Below are 25,155 nucleotides of genomic sequence, written 5' to 3' on the forward strand. Positions count from 1 at the left end.
GCCCCCGGCCTCACGAGCAATAATTTCAATTTGAAAAGTCAAAACGTATCTATCCGTATGTGCCGGTACAACTTCATATCTAGCCGGTGCTGTATCATTGCCGAAGATCAACGTAAAGACTCTCCCGGACGGTTACCGAAGCTTCCCCAAAGTCGGAGCAGCCTTCAAGTTGGACAGAGAACTCGTGACGTTTCGAATGGCTGTTGATAGGTGCATCAAGGAGGGCGGAAACTTGGCGGTGATTTATTCCAGGAGCAAGTTTGGCGTCGTGCAGGGACTCCTGCCGCCCGTAAAACGGTATTTCGCAGGTATCAGCTGCCGAAGTCGTCTACGGGGCAGGGTCTATCCCCGTTCTCGGAACATTGGGGCCCTGTAACAAGCTGGGCTTTTGCCATCCGGAAATCCTCCATTGCCCGGCGACCTGACCCAGCAGAGAGAGAGAGAGAGCGGTCCTGGCATCACAGCGCACCCATGTTGTACCCTCCAATAGGTTATAAGAGAGCTCTCTTACAATTTGCTGACTTAGTCGAGCGAATGCTCATTCCAACTGCGGTAGATTAAGTTGGAAATTAAGTTTCTGACTTGTGGTGGTTTGTTCTACCTTTCATTTACTCGGATCTTACCTGATTCTGCTCAATGAATAGCTAGAACTACGGAGCGCTAGTCCTGGAGGTTGAGATCCACCAGGTAGAGGACCTAGAGCGCAGGAACTACGGAGCGCTAATTCTGAACGTCGAAATCCAGCAGGCAGAAGACCTAGGGCGCAGTATCCAGGAGGTAATAATAATAACAACAATAATAATAATTCTTTATTTATTACAAATATGTTTGAAAATTTGAGGAAGTAAGGAGCAAGCAGGGGGGTTTTTGGCAGTAGTAGTAGAAACACCCGCATTCGCACGAGGGACAAGGGAAACTGCCGAAAACCTTGTCCAGGTGTAGCCGGACCCGAGTCCAAAGCACCGACCAGCAACTCGGCGTCTGAACGGCGTGATCCGTCTTCTTACATTTTTGCAAGTTGCCGTTCAGGACCGAATTGACAGGCAGGGGATTTGAACGCGAGTCCTCCCGCTCCGCAGTCACGAGTGCTAGCACCTGATGGCACCTGAGTTACTACGGTCGGCGAGAACCTAATGCTCGAAATCTGCGGAGCGCGATGCTCGTATGTTCTTTCTACTGCGCGTTCATTTCCGGTCTGTGGAATTCGGCCGAATGATTTTCCTCGTCGACGATTACGATCGGTGACGTCAAGAGAGAAAAAAATGTTGGTGACGTCGAAATTTGATATGATGATAAGATCAGATGTGTGATACGACGATGCATGATGTATGATAATGATATGATGTATGACGTACGATATAATATGATGATATGATATGATGATTCTCTAAAATCTAGCAAAAAAAAATCACCTCTATGTGTTTCTTCCATATCTATATGTGCGGATGATTGCATTCATATCGGTTGAACTGCTAATCTGTAACACTGTAAATCGATTGTACCGTTACAGAACTGATAGATGTGGTCTACATATCATGGAGAGTTGCACAAAAATGCTGTACAGCGATAGATGGTCGTTGTATGGTGGATACAAGAAACAATAACGTTAAAGTTTTCGAGGTATTTTCCTAAAAAGGCCCGCCAAGTACAACTAACCTCAAATTTTTCATTCGTACTTAATTCTGTAGTTTTAGTATTGATTTCTTATTTTTGCGAAAAAGTTATGTACTTGGTTGTTTAAGTTATGTAAGGATTTTGATTTGACTATTTTTTTTTTTTTTTATATGAAGTCTATCGTTGCTGGTACTTGTTTTAATGTACATTGTCATTTTGGTGGTTTCTTTAAGGTGGTGGCTCCTAAAATCTATAAATGTATAAAACTTGGGGTAATATTTTCGCCATGGAGTTTAGCGAGCATCTCTTCGCGGCACACGATAGTGCGTCGGCTCGCGCGCGTTCTTGTTTTTTTTTTTTTTTTTTTCCTTTAACGAACTTAGCGAGATCGGCGGCAACAGATTTTGGTATTTCCACATGCTCTCATACATTCCCGCAAGGCTTTCGTTCCGTTCGGGAATCGGCCACTTCGCGCACTCTCTACTCTCTAAACGCGAATCAATTACAAGTACACCACTGGAGAAAATAAGTGTATATACATGCAGTGGAAAACAGTGAGGTATCAGTGATAAGTCACTGCAACGTCAGTGTCTACGCACTGTTTTTTTCCAGTGGTATACTTATAACTGGGAATCACTGCGTTTTCACTGATTCAAATTTAGAGAGTACTGTACAAGGAGTCGAACTTGTAATGGAGGTATATTATAAAAATATTAATATTACCATAGAGTGATATTTATTCACATAATATATTCGGAGGTATGTATATATTACGTATACTATACGTTATGTTTCCTGCGAGGAATGATATGTACGGTATTTAGTCTCGGATATGTCGAGGCATTGGAACATGGTCTTCAATAAATATATATTTATATATAGGTATTACATATATTATATCTCTACACGAGCTTTTCTCCTGCAACTATCATACATTTTCCGGTCTCGTTCAGTCCAATTTTTCCACACCAGTAGTGTATTATACATCACTTACATTTATTATACCTGATTATTTCGCAGAAATCTCATTGCACACGGGCAATTTGCTGCAGAGTAAATCCCCCCAAATTTATGCAATTTCAGGATGCATCCTACCGAAATCTGCCTGCAAATTTCGGCAACTGAGAGAACATTTTACTGATAAACTTTTGTGTCGTTGTTGATAAAATTGGCCGACTCCTCACGCTCTACAATCTTGAACGATTTGAAAAGCGTCTATCGGTAATATGTACCCTGTATTGCATAATGCAAGCGGATTCACCGTATGTTAAACATGTCCACGGAACACTTCTACGAAATAACCCGGTACATTACCAATGCATCACTGCACTGCAGTGTTTTATTTACTTTCAACATTTTGTTTCGTTAGAACATAATGCTTATTAGTCGCAATAACGTTTAGAAGCGGGTAGGTACTTGTGCTTATTTCTTCTAACTTATATCGCTCCTGTTGGGTTGTGTTAAGAGTTCCGAAGGGTTCGTTCGAAATGTCGTGGTTTCTTTCTTTCTTTTGTTATTCACTAGTGTGCATTGAGAACAAGATACACCTCGGTATTCATTCTTAACGCAGCCCAGTCGGTGACGTGGACGTATATGACATGCGGTACATGTGTTTTTTCTTAGTTTAAATACTGCTGTTGCGTTGAAACGTTAGTGCACATATTATTCTAACGATAAGATGTAGCACGAATAATTCGTTTTTAATTCATTTAATTTGCGTTTCGTTTGAGAAAGTATAGTGAAGTTATACGATCAGTGCAATATACGTTGTAAACATCCTTCGTTGGAATGATTAGTCGTGAATCTTCTTACCGACGATGGCTTGGAGATCAGATTTCCACACTGAGTCGTTTAATTGTAAAACAATTGAGTATGTGACAGCTAAATATAATTTGACCTAACAGTAGTTGGCGTTTTGCAAAATGAACGGTAGGATTTTGGTGTATATTCAATACCGCCTGTCAAATGTAAGTATAATGGACTATAAAAATAACACTCATCCTCTGCGTAGATTACTATGTTAAGAATTAAGACGAAAGAAAAAAATATATAAATCAACCGACAATGAGTTATTTGCAACTGCTAGCTATATTGAGATGCATAGCCACGTACTTTTTTCAAATGCGCGTCTGTGTACATGGCATGTTTATGCTTGTGTGGTACCGCAGTAACATATCAGAATTATTCATTATGCATCTGTATGTTGTACGGAGCTTCGCAAAGCATTTAAATTAAAGCTGAACACTAACTGTATGGTTGTCGCATAAAAATAAATCACACAATACGCAGAGTGGCTTATACGCATATGTGTACGATGGCGTGCGACTGTCTGCAGGTATACATAGGTATATATATATATTAGAGTGTTTCAAAAAAAATTAAAAAATGCTGGATTTTTCTTAACGCTACCCGATAAAATGCCTGTTTGGGAAAAATCAATTGCGGCGGTTCTCACGCATAAACTACGTGGCTCACATTTTAAGAGGCTTTTTTTAGGTCCCAAACAGGCATTTTATCGGTTAGCGTTAAGAAAACTCCGAAATTTTTTTCCTTGAAACACTCTAATAAATATATATAATAATATTACTTATATATAATATGGAAAATATGGAAACGAGACCCGTATAAATAATGTGGTATAATACTAATGAAAAGGTGTACATATGTATACGATGATACCCATTTTTGGTCGACACGACTGTTTCGGGACAGGTGAATTTTGTCAACTGACGCGGGAATATAGCCAATCAAGGTGTTGATTTTGAGTAACGGACGATAGCGAAACGCAACCAAGTTTCTTACACTTTTTTCATTTTCACTATATTTAATATACCAGATGTGAACGAACGCAAGAGTGCCATTTATACGCTGTAGCGGGTTCAATTTCTAAATCTGTGGTCGTAGCTGGAAAAGCAGATCCACCACAGCTTCGTCGGCCAAAGTTGATGTGTCGCCAACGTTTTTGTCACCGACAGCTATTTTTCGTAATATACGCCGCATTATTTTTCCCGATCGCGTTTTCGGCAGGCCAGGGGCATGCTGAATAACATCCGGTTGAGCGAAGGGGCCTATCCTTTCTCGTACTGAAACGTAGAAAGAGACAAAATTAAAAACCAGTTGGATGCTCGGGCTACAAGAAAAAATCTGAAAAACGTAGATCATGGATCAAGGAGGCGAATTAGGTCTTTTTACGACAACCGGGCCGAAGGCGAATACACCAGTCTGTTGAAAAATATTTCATTTCGGCTGTATGGAATTTTTTTGGGTAATCGTATGTTTTCCAAAAATTACTTTTATTTCCCTTCATCACGTACAGCGTTCTTGTAAAATGCAAGGTGTTTGGACAAAAAAAGCATAACAATAACGAAAAACCCACCACTTCATTACAATGAACTAAACATTGTTTCTTATAAAATTGAACAAACAGTTTCTTCATGAATTGTACTCAACGTTCCACGTTCATTTTTTTTTTTTTTCGGCCAATAAACCTTTTCTTCTTCTCTTTGATATATCCCCGAACTCGCTACCGCTTTCCATTTCCTGTTTTCCTGCTTCTATTTATTCTTGAGTTTCGCTCTAATGCATATTGAATGCAAGTAAGAAGTCAGGTTTACACAGGATTTTTAAAATTAAGAACGGGATACCAGATTTCGAATTAAACGTGAGTTTCGCACTAAATGAAACTACAAACACGAGTCGAAGAAAAATCTTGACGTGATGGAATTCTTTGAGTATCTATCGCGGCTTCAGTGAGTAAAAATCTATAAGAAACAATATAAAATACCTGTGCAGTTTTGTGGTTGCACACCTGTGATATCGAAAATACACGAGGCTTAAGGAGACTTTGCTTTAAAGTTTTTCTTCTTTTCGTACTGTCGCAGAAACGATTACTTTTACTACGGAACACGAAGGCAAAAAACACACGTAAACTATACTTGCGTTAGACGAAGAATCATAATGATCGAATATCGAATTATTTTTGATATCCGTAGAGTGACGAGTGAGAATGGTACGTACCTTTGATCTTCAATTCATCCTGCAGCTTTCGGTCAAACGGCGCGTCCTGGTTCGGCGTAATGAAGCAGTAAAGACATTGGCCCTTGACCGGGTGTGGTCTGCTCACCACAGCTGCTTCAGCGACTGCTTCGTGCTCGCTCAAGACACTCTCAACTTCGGCAGTGGACATCAAGTGCCCGGAAACATTCAACATGTCGTCTACGCGGCCTGTCACCCACAAGTAACCATCGGCGTCTCGCTTCGCACCTGTGGGCATATTTCAGGGATCGTCATTTTCAGCATACGCTTTTATCGATATGGAGTAATGTTGGGGGAAGGGCCACGACCGTCTGATAAGTAACCTTTGTTGAAGGCCGAAAACTCTAAGATTCCAAACTTCCTGATTTGTCAATAAAATTTCTTTTACACGGAAATAACACCGGTTAACACGGATTTTGAGTGTGGTTTCTAGATGTCAAATTTTGATCACTTCCATGTAACTAATCTGTGAAAAAATAATTTCAACAGATAAAGTTTGCTTTTGCAGAAATCAGAACGATATTTCGGATTTTAAGAAAAATTACCTACGTTCTCAAACATTTATTCTAAATAAAAATTAAACAAACTTCAGTTTTGCATTTAAATCACTTTTATTCAATAATAATAATTAATAATAAACTAGAAATGTAAAAGAATTGATAAACAATGTTTAAAAATGATTATTTTTCTTACTTTTTCTATTTTCGTATGGACTTTCTTGTATCAAACCTGAAACTTAATTTCCCATCATGCTCTCGTTATGCCGCCCCTGATAACGTTAATAAGGATAGAGTTCATCACGTCTTGGTGAAAACGTTTTCCTTTCTTTTCTGAGTAGGCACCCATATTAGCTATCAACCAAAAACTTCGACACTTGTTTGTCAACGTGAAAAAGACCAAATAAACTTTATGCGTAATAACTAAAGGTTGTGGTTATTATTCGCCGGATAGAATCGAAATCTATTTATTTCAAAAGAAATTCAGAAAAAGACAATTGTTTTTTGCCTACCTGCGTAATCATGCGAGACCATTGATCTCTGTTAGGTATATGTATGTATAAGTAGATCAGTGTATACGAGACGCGACGCAATGCGAAACAAAACAGTCCAGCTTCTTCACGAAGCTGTATCTAATATGCCATGAAGAGCATGGGGTGATTGTAAAAAAATATGTCCGCGTGACACGTTCAAAATTTCATCGTTTCAACCTTTGGGTAACTTCTTTCCACCATTTAAAGATTTAGACAGTTTGAGGGACAAGCAGACATACTCAATGAATTATTGTAGCTTACGCATGGTCGGTATACGAGGTTAATCCGCGAGAGAGCGATGCCTATCCAGAAATTGAAAGCCCGACAAATATTCGACTCTCGCGGCGACCCGACACTCGAAGTTGATCTCGTGACCGATATTGGACTTCTGCGATCCTCCGTCCCCTGTGTTTTCTTTCCTAACCCAAACGAAGCTACCGAACTACGGGACAACAACGAAGCCTCGTACAATGGGCGATCGGTGTTCAAAGCGGTTGAAATCGTCAACAACGTCATAGCTCCGGAGCTTCTTCGGTCGAAGCTTGAAGTCTGTCAGCAGCGCGAAATTGATAATCTTATGACAAGCCTCGACGGAACTGATAACAAGTCAAGGCTCGGAGCAAATGCAATTCTGGCCGTCTCTGTCGCCTGCTGCAAAGGCGGCGCGGCAAAAAGGGGTCTCCCGCTTTACAGATATATTGCCGAATTGTCAGAAAACACGGAAATAATTATTCCCGTACCAGCATTCAATGTAATCAGCGGCGGAAAATATGCTGGAAATTCTCTTGCCTGTCAAGAATTCATGATCCTACCTACAGGTATACATATACAATTATACGTCGCATGATACATTAAGAGCAGCGACATTAGTAATAAGAATAATAATAATCGTAACGATGATGATGATGATGACCACGACGACGCAGCTAACGAATAAACACACCGCGTATAGAGTACCTACGTATAATGTGTGTGTTCACGTGCAGATATGAATCGGGTAGAACCTAAATTTGATCTTTACGTTGCACGAGGAATCGAATCGGCACAGTATTTCATTTATCCTTCGTTTCGCAAGGTGCGGAGAGTTTTGCCGATGCGATGAAAATGGGCACCGAAGTATTCCGCGTCATGGAGCGAAAACTTGCCGAACAACAAGATGCGAAACTACCGTTACCGGTAGGCGACGAAGGTAGCTTTACGCCCGAATTAGAAGACGACAAGGAAGCCTTGTCTGTAATAGACGAGGCGATCAAAACGGCGGGCTACGATGGAAAGATTAAAATTGCTCTAGATATGTCAGCCTCAACATTTTGCAAGGATGGTAGGTAGCACATGGAAAATTTTTTACTACTGTTAGTAACACTGTCTACTGACAAGGAAGGTATCCCAGGTCGCTCTCTCCGATTTGATTTCTTTTGTATAATCTTATAGTAGAATAAAAACTAAGCGACGTGAATTTTTTTTCAACTGCCATTAAACACTTTGAAGGAGGTGAAACCACTCTTCAAAGTAAGGCATGTCAGGTGTCGATTGGGGTTGTTTTTTTTAAATTTATTCGTAGTTTTTTTATTGAGAAAATTGCATTTTTTATATCCTGTTATTAGAAAACTTTTCCAGCTGGATTCGTTGAAAAATATTGTGTTCCTGTGGGTGAAACTGCCAAATCGCCCCTTGACATGCCTTACTTTGGAGAGTGGTTGCGCCCTGTTAAAGTGTTTAACGGCTGATAAAAAAAAAAAAAAAAATTACGTGTCGCTTTGTCTTTAGTCTACTATAACATATTACAATAGAAATCAAGTAGGAGATGTCGACCTGGGATACCTTCCTTGTGAGGCCAACGACGAAACCACACTCAAAATACCTTAAGGTAATTCATAGAATTCATGCTGACGAGTAGACAAATGTTATTGATATCCAATGTGCGATTATTGCGTATGGGATTAATTAGAAAAGTTCTGATTCAAGCGTATGAACTGCCTTAATTGAACAGTGTAGGACGTTCCCTGTGTAATGACAATTCTGTGTAGGATTGAGCGTGGCAAAAAAAGGCTTCTCCAGAAACTAACGGCTTGTTTTTTCCGTTGCCTGCCGGAAGGCGAGTAGTGTGATTCGTTACCATGTCTTCGATATTTGTATACTTCGATTTTTGGATTTTCACAACTTATTAAACGGGAATCGCAGTCAGGATGATGAGAATCATATAACTTCTCGCTGAGTTACTTTCACATTGCTGTAAATAACATATGCACATATGCACATTATATGCATCAGGGCAGTACGATTTATCCTTCAAAAGCGAAGATTCCGACCCGAACGATTATATTGCGGCGGAAGAGCTCCGCGATCAGTATTTGGAATACATGAATGAGTTTCCAGCGATCGTATCGATAGAGGATCCATTTGATTTGGAGGATTGGGACGGGTGGCCGATGCTGAGCGATCAGTCAATTCAAATTGTCGCCGACGATTTAACGGCAATGAACATCGAACGTATAGAGGAAGCGATTGAGAAACAAACCGCGAACTGTCTACTGATCAGGTTACCTCAGATTGGAACTGTTACGGAGGCAATAAATTGTAATCGATTGGCGAGGACCAGTGGCTGGAGTTGTTTGATGTCGGGAGGTTACGGAGAAACTGAAGATACTTTTGTAGCGGATATGGCCGTCGGTATTTCCGCGGGTCAGTTTAAGGCCGGGGCTCCGTGTCGGAGTGACAGAATAGCGAAATACAATCAAATTTTGAGGATTGAAGAAGAGTTGGGGAAAGATGCCAAATATGCCGGTAACAATTTCAGGTATCCGTTCAGCAAATACAAATAGCTATAGATGGAGATGAATCAAAATTGTACGCAACGAATAAACATTGAATTTATGATCATAAGCGATGGTTGTATTGACTTCTAATCCAACAGCTGAATGCTGTTGAACTGTGGTGAAACGACCGGTAGCCAAGTCACCAATCATTCTCCGTTTTTGTATGTATTTTCATCACCAAAGATATCAATGCACGAGTAATCATAATATGTCAAGTAGTACAAATTTTTCCCTCTTACCGTCTCCTGTACAGTAATAGCCATGAAATTTGGAGAAATACGTTGACTGAAATCTTTCGTGATTTCCAAACAATGTCCTCATCATACCCGGCCACGGCTTGCTGAAGACCAGAAAACCTTCACCTTCGCCGTTGATCACGGTACCATCTTCGTCTAGAAGTTCTGGTGAAACGCCAAAGAATGGAAACGTCTGGAAAAATGTATATTTTATCCGTAAATAATTTCACACACGGAAGACACATAAGAGGACAAATTTTTTTAGATGCACGTATTGGAAGAATCCAATTCTGCATAATGTTTCCTTTTGCCACTCCTACAGTACAGATAATCGATGGAAGGAAAATTTATTTCTAGTAATTACTTGGGGCATTTTATTTAGAAGAACAGGCAGTATGTAAACGAAAACTTGTCAACAGATGGTGTTCATCGTTATTGTGGTACGTCCATTGGCACCGGTAGAGAGGTGAGGTTCGTTCTAGATACAGATATAGATAGCGACATCTTATCGACATTTTTAAACGCATCACAGCTCAGAAACAAACCCTTTTTGTCGGGTCGGGGTTATCTCCACTCTGGTTAACTTTCTTGATTATTGGAAAAAATCCACAACATTTTTTTCCAAGTTGGTGAGGTTAATCAGAGTAGAGATAACCCCCACCCGGAAAAAGGGTTTGTGTCTGAAATGTGAAGCGGTTAAAAATGTCGATAAAATGTCGGTACCGGGATCTGCATCTAGAACCGCTTTACTTCTCTACTGGGACTTGACTCACAAGCAGGTGCTCGTCTAAAATCCCTGCGCAAGTTTAAAATGCTGTCATTTCCACGCGTTGACAATGATTGTAGTGCGCATAACATAGCAATGGTGATGGTGCAGGAACATGTGGTGCGCTAATTATCTCATCCGACAATGTATGAGCAAATGTTTGCGATTACGTTTAAGCAACTTTTCGCGATTTATTAGGCGTCTCGATGGGCGAAAAAGTATTCAAATTGACGTCTTACTTACTCAATTTCACGTCCGTTACGTACGCGCACTATCACTCGTCCGGATAAGGTACAGCTTTTTCTATTTGCGTTACGTTTGCTTACATACCAATTGACACGTCAAATCCCTGAACTAAGTCAATATGGGCATAATTGCAATAGACACCAATTTGCACATCTCTTCCCCTTCCATCGCGGTAATGGGTAAGGGTGGTTGAGTTGGCTTACCGCGGATCCGGGTTTCATGGGTGTCGCCCCTGGGAGTGGCGTGATTACGTGACCGCCAGTTTCGGTCTGGAAGAATGTGTCGGCGATACTGCATTTGCCACGACCGACGACGTTGTAATACCACAGCCATGCTTCGGAGTTAATGGGCTCTCCTACCGATCCGAGGACCTGAATTGTTAATAACTTAGATTCCAACAAAACATTAACTTTTTGGGATTATTCCTAGTCTCGAGATTTTCCCTCTATCGATAGGTATGAAGAATCTACAGTCCATGGTACTCATAAAAAAATGTTTTATCCGAAAAGCAATTATACATTACCTTTAAAGTCGTAAGATCATGTCTCTTTGGCAAATCATCTCCAAACTTCATGAGTGATCTCACGACGGTCGGTGCTGTGTAGAATTGCGTGACCTTATATTTATCCACTATTGACCAGTATCTGTCATTGTCCGGATAAAACGGTGTCCCTTCAAACTGTAATTAGATGCGCAATAAACTATTCTCACTTTTTGACAGTAATAGCGAGCGTACAATGATTATAAAAGTACATTATCGGGATTTCTAATAGCTCGAATTACGGTACTTTTATGTGACACATTTTGCATCCAAGCAACTGTGACCTGGCAAACGCCTGGCAAGATGAGGCTATTGTAGACTCTAGATTATTTTACTTCCAGTGGGTGTTTTGATTTCAGGGACCGAATAAAACACTATCGCTGTACTTGGGTGCAGAAGGTATCAAACCCTGCAACAAGGTTTTCCACGTCCCGGTACGTTTAGGGCAGGAGTTTTTTTGCCGAGTGAACCGTAAAACGATTGACTTCGGATCGATTGTTGAGATTCGGATTACATGTAAAGCACAAGTTTTTATGTTTGTTATATCTTACCAGGACAGAGGTGGCGCCATTCGCTAATGGACCGTAGACAACGTAAGTATGACCTGTGATCCATCCGATGTCAGCTGTACACCAATACACGTCGCCCGGATGATAATCGAAAACATATTTGAACGACGTGGCGGCATAAATGAGATATCCGGCTGTAGTGTGGAGAACGCCTTTTGGTTTCCCCGTCGAGCCGCTGCGGTAAAAGAGACGTTGTTGAAGACAATAATACCCGGGAATTACCGGACATCGGGTACATACGTCCAAGAAATTTATCCGCGCATTTAACGCATTTTAATGACGGTTACCATAGATGAGACATGCGATACGATAAAATCATTCGTACCTAGTGTATAATATAAACAAAGGATCTTCAGCAGCCATCCATACTGGGTAACAGCGAGAGTCAACGTCTTCCATCTCTTCATGCCACCAAAAATCTCGATCCTCTACCCAAGCAACCTCAAAATCGTCGGATCGCGGGTTATTTTTTTGCGTACCATTCGTAGATCCATTTGTACCATTTACGCTGACACCTTCTATTGCCAATGAAAGAAACAAGGAGAAAAACCTGTATATCCCCATCACGTCATTTTCACTCGGAGAGTGTTATAATCTTACCCCTGGATTCTGATTTAGTCATAGTGTTGCTGAGCCTTCGAAGATGAGATACCACTATACAGCTTTCTACCTGGTGTCCGTTATTTTTTGCCTTTTCCAAAGAGTCGTCGCATATACGTTTCAGATTCAGGAGCTTTTCACCACGCCATACGCCGTCCGCAGTTATGAGGACTTTTGATTTTGAATCGAGAATTCGTTCTGCCAGTGAATCCGACGAGTATCCTGCAAACTATTCGCAAGGAAAAATTAGACAGAGCATATACGACATATTTATCAGTTCACTGCTTAGTGTATTACATCATACTTTTTATACAAGTCGATAGCACACGGCGTGCTGCAGGCTAACGATAAACCACAACTTGTAGTTGCGACGTTAACTTGGCTATCAAGTCACCAAACATTTTTGGTACTAACCGCGTCATACGCATACATTTGCAAGGTCAAAAATTACACCCGATAAAATTGCAAAAACTTACCACAATGTTGTGAGTGGCGCCTATTCTCGTGCACGCAAGCATGGCTATGGGTAATTCGAGAATCATTGGCATATAAATTGCTACGCAGTCGCCTTTGGCTACACCTTTCGATTTCAAGACATTGGCAAATCTGCAGACCTCTTCAAGCAGTTTTCTGTACGTAAGCCGAGAGTAGTCATCTGGATGATTACCTTCCCTGTACAGATAAACCGGACACATTATTCTTCGTTAGTAACGTTCCGCCCTCGAGTATTTAACGAAAAGTCGACTCTTCGATTGAGACCCTACGACCAGTGTTATCTTAGAGTCAGATGTAACAAGCGTGCAACGAGAAATCTGGCCATGCCGTATGCAGAGGTTCTTCTGTAATTCACACCAGATTTAACTATCGTCGTATTACGCGAATTATCATTACCGTATTCGAGGCTTCTTCCGATTGCGATTGCTTAACGTGCCGATACCTGCTATAATTTCATAGAATAAACGGCATTGGACGAGAAATTCAGATCGTTTATACTTCAGCTATCGCACAGATACGTGCTGCTCCAAATATTTGCCAAGGAACGATTTAAACACGTGCAATTTGACATTTGACACGATGCGCGATATGTCATATCGTGTGTTCATTACACGCGGGTGAAGATTAAGTAACGCCTTGTCATTGCGGTTGAGAAGGGGGATAATTGGCGAAAAACGTGAATATCAACGTAAATAAATTCCTGGAAATACCTATATATATATACATACGTGTACGTTGTATGTATATGCAACCGTGAAGACTGTCACTCTTGACGTAAGAGATTCCTCGATTGCATTAATTAGTATGTAAAATTTTCTTTAAACAGGTGTTTACTTACAAGTATGTACGTGAGTTATTTTAACTTCAGGATGACACCTTAATTTTTTTCGAACCACGGTTTGTCGGTCTGTTTCTTACGTATTAGTTGTAGCACATATTAATTATAAACGATTCGAATCCAGTTATTAATAAATGTATAAATAGTATAATTCAATCACCGTTAATGCTGTATAATAATTACAAAAATTGAATTGAATCGCTGACAATGAGTCTCTACAGTATAGGTGACTAGGCATCCTCTATGAGAAATTGTATGTTTTCAGTACTGATAAACATCTGTTTCCACGTAATTTATTACTAACAGTCAAGACCTGTGTTTGACGGTCAGTTAACTAATGAATATGCAAGGGTTCTAGTTCAATGTAAAGCCAACGTTCTGGATGGTGTTTTAAACGCAACTGACCGTATCCTCGCCAAAGTGACTCCGAAAAACTGTAAAGTAAACAGGTGCATCGGCACAATTTGCGACGGGTTAGCCCGGGGACTGTTTCCCGGATTTAAAGTGTCTTAGACCACGTTCTCTCTCTTTGAGTCTAATAAATAGTAAATAATAAAGTCGCTCAAAATTAGTGTACGAGTAGATGCAGGATGATGTAATTCGACAGATGGATACCGTGTCGTTAGGGAATGACCAATAATATAATCAGTTTAATTTGGTGGTGATGGACACGTGGACGTTGGCCAATCGAACTAGCGAATTTTAACCGTTCGACAGCAAAACGAGACAACTAGTTGCGCGAGTTTGGTTAAATATGTACATTGCACAAATTGGCGAATCGACGTAGAGTAATAAATGACAAGTTTCAGCATGAATACGAAATTTCAAGATCATGTTTGTAATCTTAAATGCATGTTATTGATATTCATGATATTCATCATCAGCAATTTGGCCCAACGTTCATCGTTGTAAAGATTATATGCAGACTGTAACTACATTTCACATGTTTATCATGTGGGTAAAGTTCAACTTTTTTACTCGTAAACGTAACAAGAAATCAATAAACATTTTTGTAGATATTCGGCGTTACGTAATACAAGTTTCAAAAAAATCCGTCACGTATCTTGCATGCATAGAAGCTACCGATTCGCATAAATTTATAGCGATAAGAATAAAAATAAAAAGAGAATCACTCTCGCATCACGCCATAGGCTATAATATGATATAATACCTTTATTAGAAATATACATACCTATAAGCTAATAACCATTCGAGCCATTTATATTCTTTATTAACGTGCAAACCTTGGGACAATAAGTTGGTCACCTTGTCTACACGTATTTACGGTACACATGTGATCGGACGATACCTTTCTCCCAAGTTTTCAGTTGTTACAGTATTATATCAAAGTCAAAATGTGAAAAATGACAAAGTTGAAAGTCTTCAACTATTGAGATAAATTCGTTACTAGGAAAGTTAATTTTAAAACTATTTCACCAGCCTGTTCGAGGGGTGCTTCCTGATTGGATTAATGAAAAGGTAACAACTCACCAATAAAAGGCAACCTTGTCGCCGTTTCCATTCTTTACGTTTCTGTCGAGAAGGTTGAAACTAATATTGGTGGAGGCACCTTCCATCCATTCGATGAATACGTCTCCTTTACTCACATCGAAATTGTACGAGCAAAATTTTCCCTCTTTTACCGGTGTCTCCCAGTGAAACTGTTTGGCCACCTGACCCCAAAACTTTTCGGGACTTTCAATCGATCTGCGAAACGTGAAATACATCAGATACTTGATAATTTTCTTACTCTTACTCGTTACGTACATGAAAGATGGTCGTATCGTTAAGTCGCTGAAAAACCTTGTTTACGTATTGGATAGGTGCATTCCTATAAATTTTGCGAAGCTAGGCAGAGTGACACATTGCGGTTAAGCGAGGCAATGTATAATAAATGGTAAATAGCACTTCGTAGCGATATGGGTGCAGGAGCGCCGCAAGGGTTCAGAGGTTATCTTTATTGTTACATACAAAACTACATATTATCTTTGCAGCTGATTAACGCGAATTGATTAATAAAGTGGCGATGCAGTGCAAGGAATTCGATACGCGGATTAATGCCATTCACCATCATCATCGAACGATTGTTTCCAATAACATTTACGAAGTAAACTAGCATCTCAAGTTTGAATTCATTTATCAAATAAAACATGATAAGAAAATTAAAAATGCACACCGCGCGATTCATACGTATTACACACGCGTAGGTTTTACCACCTATTTTAATAACCATACAAGTGCAGCACGTACATGCGGTTAATCGCGGTCACGTGCAGCTATTTAATTACGTCGGCTGAATACGAATTTCATGCACATGCACTAAATGGTACTCATTTTACGGACATGTGAAACTCGTCTGTCCATAGTTTCGTTTGGGATGAGTAATATAAAGTGTGATTGTATCGTCAGTTGTTTTCTTGTTTAAGTTGGATTGAATGAAATTATTACAAACATTAATTTTATATAGTGAAAAGAGAAGGCAATTCAAGCTATTCGACGATGTTTTGGGGTCGCTTTATTACGGGCTTACTTTTCCAGAAAATATCCGAGTTTGGCTTGGAAATAAAAAACACACCGTCATTTTTGACGTTGCATGTTCCAGCAGGATGACGGGTACGAGATGAATCTACGCCAAGGTTGTCGATCTCTGTGTAGGTCAGATTGCAATCCGGGAACATGATTCCTTGCTCATATGCATATACATATATAATATGTAAGTTTGTACATATTCGCGTATTTACAACACCCTCGAAATGTATAGTTTTTCGTCGTTTTCGGACTACCAATTGAATCGATTGACGGTCCTAATACGTCATCGTGAATATCGATCAAGAGAAACACGGTCAGTAAATTTGGCGGAGCTAGTAAAGATGCATGAATTACGTATAGCAATGCCGAATGCGATTTGGTTAATTTTCATATGACTGTATGGGACAACAACCTATGCCTGTATAATCTTATTACATACGTGTGTAAATTGACGCAGGCTGTATTAGTTCAAACTCACTGTTCGTAAAATTCTTGATACTGTTTGAAGCTGCTGCAGTGCGAATTCGCAGCAACCGCCGCGTTCGGATGGTAAATTCTGTCAGCCATACTTATTTTTTGAATGTTTAGTCGTTCACCCTGACACCCCTGTACTCTCGTTGGACCAGCGAGGGTAGGATCTGCAACTGACACGGACCCTCGGAACACTTGTGTCAGTAGAAGTCACGCATGTACCGAAGAGAAATCGACCGTGTCGATACGTGACAGAGGCGGTTGGAGTACTGACTTCCTCCTCGAACGTTGGTTAACGAAATGCTGGTGCGCAACCCGCACTTGTCTTTCGGCTGGCAGTTAGTTCTCCAGGGCGCAGGTCGTCGGGGATCTGGGCGATGAGGGGCAGGGGCACTGCTATAGCCGGCGGTACCGCGATCGATACACGTGCTTTCCTTTTCGCGGTGGGACCAGGCCGCCGGTGCAACGGAAGGAACTGGGACTCAAACGCCGTTCGTACCTCGAGCGGAGCGACGACGCCGCGACGGTGTCAAGAGGCCGTAGAGCCGATGGCCATACGAGCTGCGACGCTTACTCGATCGTCATCGACTACGCACGACCTCGCCTCGTTGTCAGTTCGATTGCGTCGAATGACACGATATGTAATTCACCTGCTGTACGTATACATATATTAGGGTGGTTCGTTTGTTAAAGTAATTTTTTTTTCTAAAGTGCCGGTCGAACGATTTGTGACAAATGATGAAAAAAGAAACCCTCGTTAAACCTGGAGGATGTACGGCATTTTTTTTTTCCGTACACTTGTCACAAAAATTTTTCGAGTGGCACTTAAAGAAAAAAAAGTTCAAAAATGAACTACCCCTAGGCGGGATGTATCTGTGTAGAATAATGCAGCGGATCATTACGGAGAATATCATATTTGCCAGTTCCGGTTGAGTGAAGTAAATGCACCAGTGAATAAACGCTTCGAGAAATTCACCCAGCGAACGAACAACCATGGTGAATAATTCACTATATATACGTGTAAACTTTTCTCTGGTTTGTTCATTTATCGATGCAGGCTGTTTATTCGCCGGTGCAGTTATACCCATATTCTTAGCAAAAATCGCCGGACAACTCTTTTAAGAAGACAAGAAAGAAAGTACGAGTAATTTTTGCTGCTGCCGAATACTGATACCGATCTTCTCATGATATACTTGTCGGAGGTGATGCACCGACAAGCGAACGCAGTTGACTGAGGAAATGGTGGCCGTCAGAATTGGTTGTTGTTTCTGACCCCTGGTTCATGTGCCTACCGGATGGAGTTGTATTGGGAAGTGAATTATCCGGTTAGTTGTAGGACAAACAGCGAAGGTATAATATTCATAGCGGAACTTGGTACGCGCAATTCTCACGTCCTTCATACCGCTTGCCTTGCGAGATTACGAAAGCATAGTAAAATTGTGAAAATAACGAAATGTTGCAGCCGATAAACCTGGGAAAATGAGACGAATTAAAAACTGCAAGTTTGGAGACGCTTAATTGCATAACGAACAGTTGTGACATTATTCAGAAATTGTACAGGTAAAGCTGCGGTGTGGAACACCAAGTTCTGTCACACATCTCTGCCAGTATCGTATTCGTGAGGATACGGTATAAGGTATATCGGGTGCGTTAATTCAATTTTGGGCTGAGCCTATTTTATTCTATTACGCATTAATCGTCTGTAAACCACGTTTTGTTCCATCTTCTGTACTACTCTACAGAGAATTTTCCCGAACAATAACATTTGCTTGCCAATTTTCTATCTTTTTTTTTTTACCAATTCTGGATTGGTCATTCTCACCTTCATTGCCAGCCTAGAACAAGTATTAGCGTTGGTGTGTCAAATATAAGCATGCTGAACGAATGCCGTGGCGTATATAGTTGTTGGACGAAAATGGAGACGCATTACCTACAGACACAGCGCGTATAATTTATTAGCAGAAGAAAACACGCGCATGAACATTCTAAAACGTCTTGCGGTTGCGTTGAATGCTAAGAGTCTATCTATAATCCGATAGTCTCGCCACTGCCATTCAAGTGTGAAGCGTTTCGGTTGGCAATTATTATCATTCCATGGCTATATGCAAGGACAAGGTCTATTATAAGGAAAAGTGAATGGTTCTTGCGATCTGTTATTGCGTAGCATTCATCACGGACCCGTCAATGCAAAATAATAAAAGTAGCATGATCCGATGCTCAGGCATGGTATTTTTTCTAGGCCTTTCGCCCGAATAGAATACACCTATCCCCATGCCAATTCGACCGTCTTATCCCTTATCATTGATTGATAAGGTACGATTAATTATGTTGTTGGTAAAAGAACGACAAAGCCAACTTAAATACCGTTTCTGTCGACAAGTTTGCTTCGGTCGATCGTGTGTCTAGGGACATTCCGTCATTACCGACTTTAACATTTAGTGGTTTAGATGTGGATAAGGTTTCGCTACGGTATTCGTTAGAATTTCAATTTTACACGTCGAGGATTGCGATAGCTGATATAACAGCAGTTTGTGTAGACATTTGAAAAATCGAGTCCCGATTATAGACCTTTTTTGGTTCTACCTGTTTGATCCTCAGTTCTGAAATTACCAAAAAATTTATTTTTAGTGTCCAACCCTCTAGCAATTGGATTTAGTCATCGAAAAATTCACAACTTGTTCCGTAAATTTATAATTTTGGCGAATGAAAGGGTCAATAATTGGGTCTAAACGTGTCAATAACTGGTACACTTACCTTAAACGCTTTTGTTTTAGCTCAATAAATTGCAGGCAATTTTGTCTGCACAATCGACGCTCGTATTCTATTAATTGAGCGTTTCCGTATCTGCATGACGAACTCGGAATAATGTTCCAACTGATAATCCTACGGAGGGATGGGTGACATGAAGATGATAACTTCAACAGTACGTATTCAATTACAATATATTCACTTTGGAGTTAGTGCAACACAATTGAATCAAGTAATAACTTGGCAACAGCACCCCCGTGAAAATAAACATTATATGGTTAGTTTGCTCGTGTCAGTAAAGTAAGAGATTCCAGTTACGTACGTATCAATATAGCGGAGGGGCGAACGTGTTCGTTTTAACGACGTGACAGTCCGGTCTAGATAAAAGGTTTGCAACTTCCTGCAACGAAGACGACGTAGGCACTTGAAACTAATCACCCTTCATAATCCCTCACCGTTTAAATAGCCTTGGTCAAGCCGTTTACTTAAGTGGCTTAGACTTTGTTTCATATAATCGTGATATATTTTACTTGATTTTGCAAATTCCTTCGTTCACCGAACACATTGACAGACAATTAAAAGCATCAAGATTCGGCTGCCATCACGTTTTGCAATAATTTATTTGACTAAGCCACGTTATATGATATTATTAATGCAACTCTTTGTACGGTCATGGTTGATCGTAGCTTACAGTCTAATAACGAACAAGTCGGCTATGATAATCAACATCTGTATCGCAACCGCCTAATAAGAGCGGAACACCGTCACATTTTTATGAGAATGGAAAAAGAGGAAGATTTTAGTTTCTGGAGTAAAGTGGAGACTGTCGATAATCATGCGAGTGTGGTGGTTTCCTCGAGGAAGCTCGCCGAGTTTCAGGGACTCGTGAATGAACAGCACAGGGATGTCCACGAGTTGATGAATGACTTGCAGAGTGTTATAGATCAAGAGAATCCACACTCTGATACTCTTAAATCCACACTTCAAATCGAAGTTGGTACCTTATTAGTTTCTTATGAAAAAAAAAAACTGTTATTAGATATATGTCATACATATAAACTTTTTTCAGGTCAATTGATAGATAAATAAGCACTATGAGTAGTGAGTATTTAAAGCTGATTTCTCCGCTGGTTGGAGATGAAACTGACTGGGGTTGAACTATCCACCGGGTGAGACCGTCCTTCGGATTGAAAAATCCGAAAGTGTTTCCGGCAAGAGGAATTCACGCACGCGACGGAGCTCCCTGGCAGTGGTCACTGATCGTTTTCAGATCCAACTGATCGCCAACAACGATGTAAATACCAGACAAGCAGCGGAGACTGGTGCATCTTCACCGTCTATAATACCGATGGTTACGTCTGCACACGTAAAAAGGTACAAAAGTTTTCCGTATTTGGGTACAGCGGGCAGTTTGTTCTTCAGAATTAACTGTGTAGGAAAATGCGACAGTTGTACCAATGCCATAGCCGACGATGAGCTGATCGTAATCGGAACTGTCAATGGAAAAGTGAGTTTTCAAATTTGTAGGCATACGTATTGGTCACTTTATAAGCAATAATCAGATCAGCTGTAATATCTGTTATATCTTCCGAAGTGCGGCAAGCATGGTGTTTCATAATGTGGTCAACAACTGTTTGCAGTATAAACACAGGAATGAAAGGGATTATACTGCAAGCGGACCACACAAAGGTAAGGTTGTGTGGCTCGCTCTAAATAGGGTTCCTTGAAGAGAATTTTAAAACAATATTGTTCAGCTGTCACATGACGACCTCAAATGGTATAAATCCAGTACAATCAGTAACATTGATTTGATGGCTTGCACGCGGCAGATAAAAATCTTCAACGATAATGTCCATCATGTATGTAATCGCAAAGATTACCAGACTAGATTGATACAAATTTTCATTTCCTAATCAAAAAATCTGACTGTCGTCTTTACTTATCAATACGTGTTTTTATTGTGATGACGCGTGTATTGGCAAATCTCGGCTATAAATATGGAATACGAAGAAGATGAGATTGAGCATTTTCACGGTCGCCAAGTAAACCGACGTAAGTTCAACGATGAACGCTCTATAAAATCTAACCACTCTCAAGTCTCGCAGTATCCACAATTTTGTTTGTTTCCGTATCTTTACAGGACCGCTATGCTGCGTCTTTGGATAATCGCAGCCTGTGCGGCCACAGCCGTATTCGCCGGAGTAGACAGATTCGACAACTACAAGGTATTCGCCGTAACTCCCAACACTACGGCTCATTTGAATTTACTCAGGGAACTCGGTGAAACTGAAAACGGCGTAAGTCACCCCTCCACTACCTTTATACTGAAATAACTTGTAAGATTGGCTCGCTTCGAGAAGAAACGCGTGTAGGCGAAAACCAATTTTTACGCAGCACTAACATGTGCAACGATGTTATTTACTTGACACGCAGTTTGATCTATGGAACAATCCAGCTCGCCTCGACGCGCCGGTTCACATTATGGTGCCACCGCATCGGCTTTATGAGTTCGAAGAATACATGAACGTAGTGGGCGCGCATTACACTACCTACATCGAAGATGTGCAGAAATTGATAGACGCTGAGAATGGCCCGCTCCAATCACGGGACGGTAGCTTCGGGTGGACGAGCTATCACACTTTGAATGAAATCTACGAATGGCTGGAATCTTTGGCCGTTAAGTATCCGGAAAACGTCGAAGTGGTGGTAGCTGGCTCGACCTACGAAGATCGTGAAATAAAGGGCATTAAAATTTCATTCGGGTCCGACAATCCTGGGATCTTCATCGAAGGTGGTATCCACGCTCGGGAATGGATTTCACCAGCAACCGTGACTTACATCACCAACGAACTTTTGACCAGCACGGATCCCGACGTTAGAGAATTGGCCGATAGACACGACTGGTACATTTTTCCCGTTTTCAATCCGGACGGTTACGCGCACACACATTCCAGCGTAAGTCTCAGTCCTTTCTATAATGTGCAGTTGTGCGGCATTATGTCACAGTCGCGTATTACATCAACGAGAACTTGAAGGAAGTTTGTTTTTCCGAATGATTACCTTCAGCATAGTATTGCTCCAAGTTTTCTTTTTGTTTGCCCGTTTGTTCGGAAAAAAAACAACAAAGTATTGACGAATGCCTCGATTAAATCCTCGAACTGATTGCACTCTACTTTTCATTTGACAGAGCCGTTTGTGGCGAAAGACGCGGTCCCGAGTGAGCGCCTTGTGCCGTGGAGCTGATCCAAACAGAAACTGGGGATTCCAGTGGAACAGTAAGACATTTTAAATTGAAACTAATGACGGAAATCGTGAATTCGAGTAAAAGAACAAAGGCTTCCCGATATATCCTGAAATTTTCAGCCGGTGGCGCGAGCAGCTTACCCTGCGTGGACACGTACGCCGGTTCGGGACCTTTTTCCGAAATTGAAACCAAATCCGCATCGGAGTACATAGACTCTATCAGCGATAAATTCTACGCGTACATATCATTTCACAGCTATACCCAGTTGTTACTCATACCGTACGGACACACCACGGATCATCTAGACAACTATGACGAATTGGCAAGTATACATGCATACCGTGCTTATCAATATGACAATTTAGAACCAGGCGAGGAATGTAAGGCGGGTATTTATTTGTTTCGTGCAGTACGAAATTGGAATCATAACTGCTGAGGCTCTCCAACAGAGATACGGAACAACGTACACGGTCGGAAATATTGCCGAAACTATCTGTAAGTACGAAAATCAGTTTAAATATAGAATTTTCGAAAATTCGTATGTACTGCACAATGTAATGACAAAGTCACTTAATTTGCAAACAGTCAATCTACGGAAAATGTGTAAGTAAATTTTTACGTTCAACTTGATCCAAACAGATGTTGCCACCGGAGCATCCGTAGACTGGGTTAAGGCCACGTACAATACGCCCATTACCTACATTTACGAATTGAGGGATCTTGGCCAATGGGGATTCCTTTTGCCCGCCGCGCAAATTATTCCCACTGGGGAAGAAACTCTGGACTCACTCGTGGCGATGTTCAAGGCTGCCAAGGCACGTGGACACGGCGTATAAACTTGATGGAAGACAGTTAGCAGGTCACTACTGCCACTTCTGCAATGTCAACGTCTCGAGCATACATACTTTCATTTGGAATTTCCAATTGCAACAGGGTTTTTTATATTCACCAGAAGCCAGAAATCCTGTAGTACCTACTGAACTTTGTACATGGCATATTGTGCACTCTGTGTCTATCTTACTTTTCGAACATCACTTTATCTAATGTGAATAAATACGCGTATGTGTAAGAGTATTTGCAAATTAAATGGCATTTGTGATTTACAATTTTACACCTGTATTGTCATTACAAGTAGAATAAATGACCTGCAAGTAAGTCACCTAGCAGTTCTGTGAACCAATGTCCTTCTGACGGACAAATAAAAATCTCGTATTTTTGACTAATCCGTTAGTCAACAAACAAATGGTAGATAAGGAAGTTGGTTGGCCAAAAATAAAAATTTTCAATAATTTTATTACAGAATACTTGTACATATTGCATTCATTGAATTGTTATATTCGTAAGCTACGAGAATCTCCTTATAAATACGAACATAGACGATACTGGAATTATCGACAGATGCTTAGATGTCGATGCTTTATTTTAGATTGCTTCAAAATTGTTAGAAGTCTATCAGATTCATTCAATTTCAATTATTCGTTTTATTCAGATAGCCATTTTCTAAAATTCCACTAAAAAAATTCTTGTATTGTGTTGGAATGGTTAAATACTCAACGTCATAACGTTGCACCGAAATTAACGACGATTAATAAATGGGCGTTCATTAATCGACTACCGAATGAAACAAAATCAGTTTCAGTAACTTTGTATAAAATATTCTTCGGCATAGAGGGAGCCGTTGTAGATTGAAATCGAACAAATTTACCATATTTTAATAATTTTACAGAGATTTGAAACGAAGCATCGATATCTAATTGTAAGATTTCGTTCACAATTCCAGCATTTTTTATTTTTGTGTATTTCAAGAGATCTTCGTAGCTTACAAATATGATAATTCGATGAGTTCTCGGTGTATGTACGACTGCGCGTTGACGGATGAATTTAAAGTAGGTTACCCCTGGGCAAACTTCTGCGACAGGGGACTCATTACAGTTTTTTACTTTTCACATTTCCCACCATCCCAGCATTCTGATTGGCTTGCAAAGTTCAGTCAACCAATTAGAATGCTTGGATGGTGGGAAATGTGAAAAGTGAAATTACATAATCGACCTCCAGAACTCTGAGCGTAAGTGGGGGGGGGCTGGGTGGGTCGAGGTCGTAAGAAGACGCCTTACCGACCGGTAGCTTCTTTATCGGTGGGAGCGGTTTAACACGCAATCCCATAAGCAATCCAAAACCCCATTAGTGTAACCGTCTACAACAGTCTTCAGTTTACGGTCTGTGACAGGCGATAGAATTAATGAAAAGTATTGTTTATTTGTCACCTTATAAGCCTAAGTTTTCTTTTCAAACATTTGACTAACACTGCTAAGGAAAGAGAAAAAATATTCGTCGGTACCAGAATCGCCCACTTGTAATCTTTCATCCCAGAGAAGAA

The 25,155-nt window shown here is 40.6% G+C and overlaps 3 protein-coding genes across 4 annotated transcripts; 2 read left to right on the forward strand and 1 right to left on the reverse strand.

Moving 5' to 3' along the window:
- Positions 1–3,127: 3,127 nt before the first annotated feature.
- Positions 3,128–17,374, reverse strand: LOC124174966 (acetyl-coenzyme A synthetase). 2 transcript variants are annotated; one of them, XM_046554694.1, is made up of 11 exons: positions 16,794–17,372; positions 15,278–15,493; positions 12,930–13,125; positions 12,454–12,682; positions 12,179–12,371; positions 11,836–12,028; positions 11,267–11,422; positions 10,947–11,114; positions 9,735–9,924; positions 5,632–5,877; positions 3,128–4,697 (listed from the first exon to the last, which is right to left on the reverse strand). In XM_046554694.1, exons 1-11 carry the CDS (start codon positions 16,880–16,882, stop codon positions 4,501–4,503), a joined length of 2,073 nt encoding a protein of 690 aa, XP_046410650.1. In that variant the 5' UTR covers positions 16,883–17,372; the 3' UTR covers positions 3,128–4,500. The 2 variants fall into 2 exon arrangements, 1 of the variants encoding a protein (XP_046410650.1); XR_006869043.1 differs by lacking the exon at positions 3,128–4,697 and adding an exon at positions 6,343–6,500 and having other exon boundaries at positions 5,751–5,877; positions 16,794–17,374.
- On the forward strand, positions 6,978–7,558 carry LOC124174976 (enolase-like). The gene has a single exon (XM_046554734.1). The coding sequence runs from the start codon at positions 6,978–6,980 to the stop codon at positions 7,524–7,526; it is 549 nt and encodes a 182-aa protein (XP_046410690.1). The 3' UTR covers positions 7,527–7,558.
- A 4,157-nt stretch (positions 17,375–21,531) lies between the features above and the next one.
- On the forward strand, positions 21,532–23,889 carry LOC124174972 (zinc carboxypeptidase-like). The gene is made up of 7 exons (XM_046554729.1): positions 21,532–21,586; positions 21,675–21,831; positions 21,968–22,489; positions 22,722–22,809; positions 22,898–23,100; positions 23,189–23,273; positions 23,418–23,889. Exons 2-7 carry the CDS (start codon positions 21,682–21,684, stop codon positions 23,612–23,614), a joined length of 1,245 nt encoding a protein of 414 aa, XP_046410685.1. The 5' UTR covers positions 21,532–21,586; positions 21,675–21,681; the 3' UTR covers positions 23,615–23,889.
- Positions 23,890–25,155: the final 1,266 nt, after the last annotated feature.

The sequence above is a fragment of the Neodiprion fabricii genome, chromosome 2, assembly GCF_021155785.1.
Source record: "Neodiprion fabricii isolate iyNeoFabr1 chromosome 2, iyNeoFabr1.1, whole genome shotgun sequence".
Taxonomy (NCBI): Eukaryota; Metazoa; Arthropoda; class Insecta; order Hymenoptera; family Diprionidae; genus Neodiprion; species Neodiprion fabricii.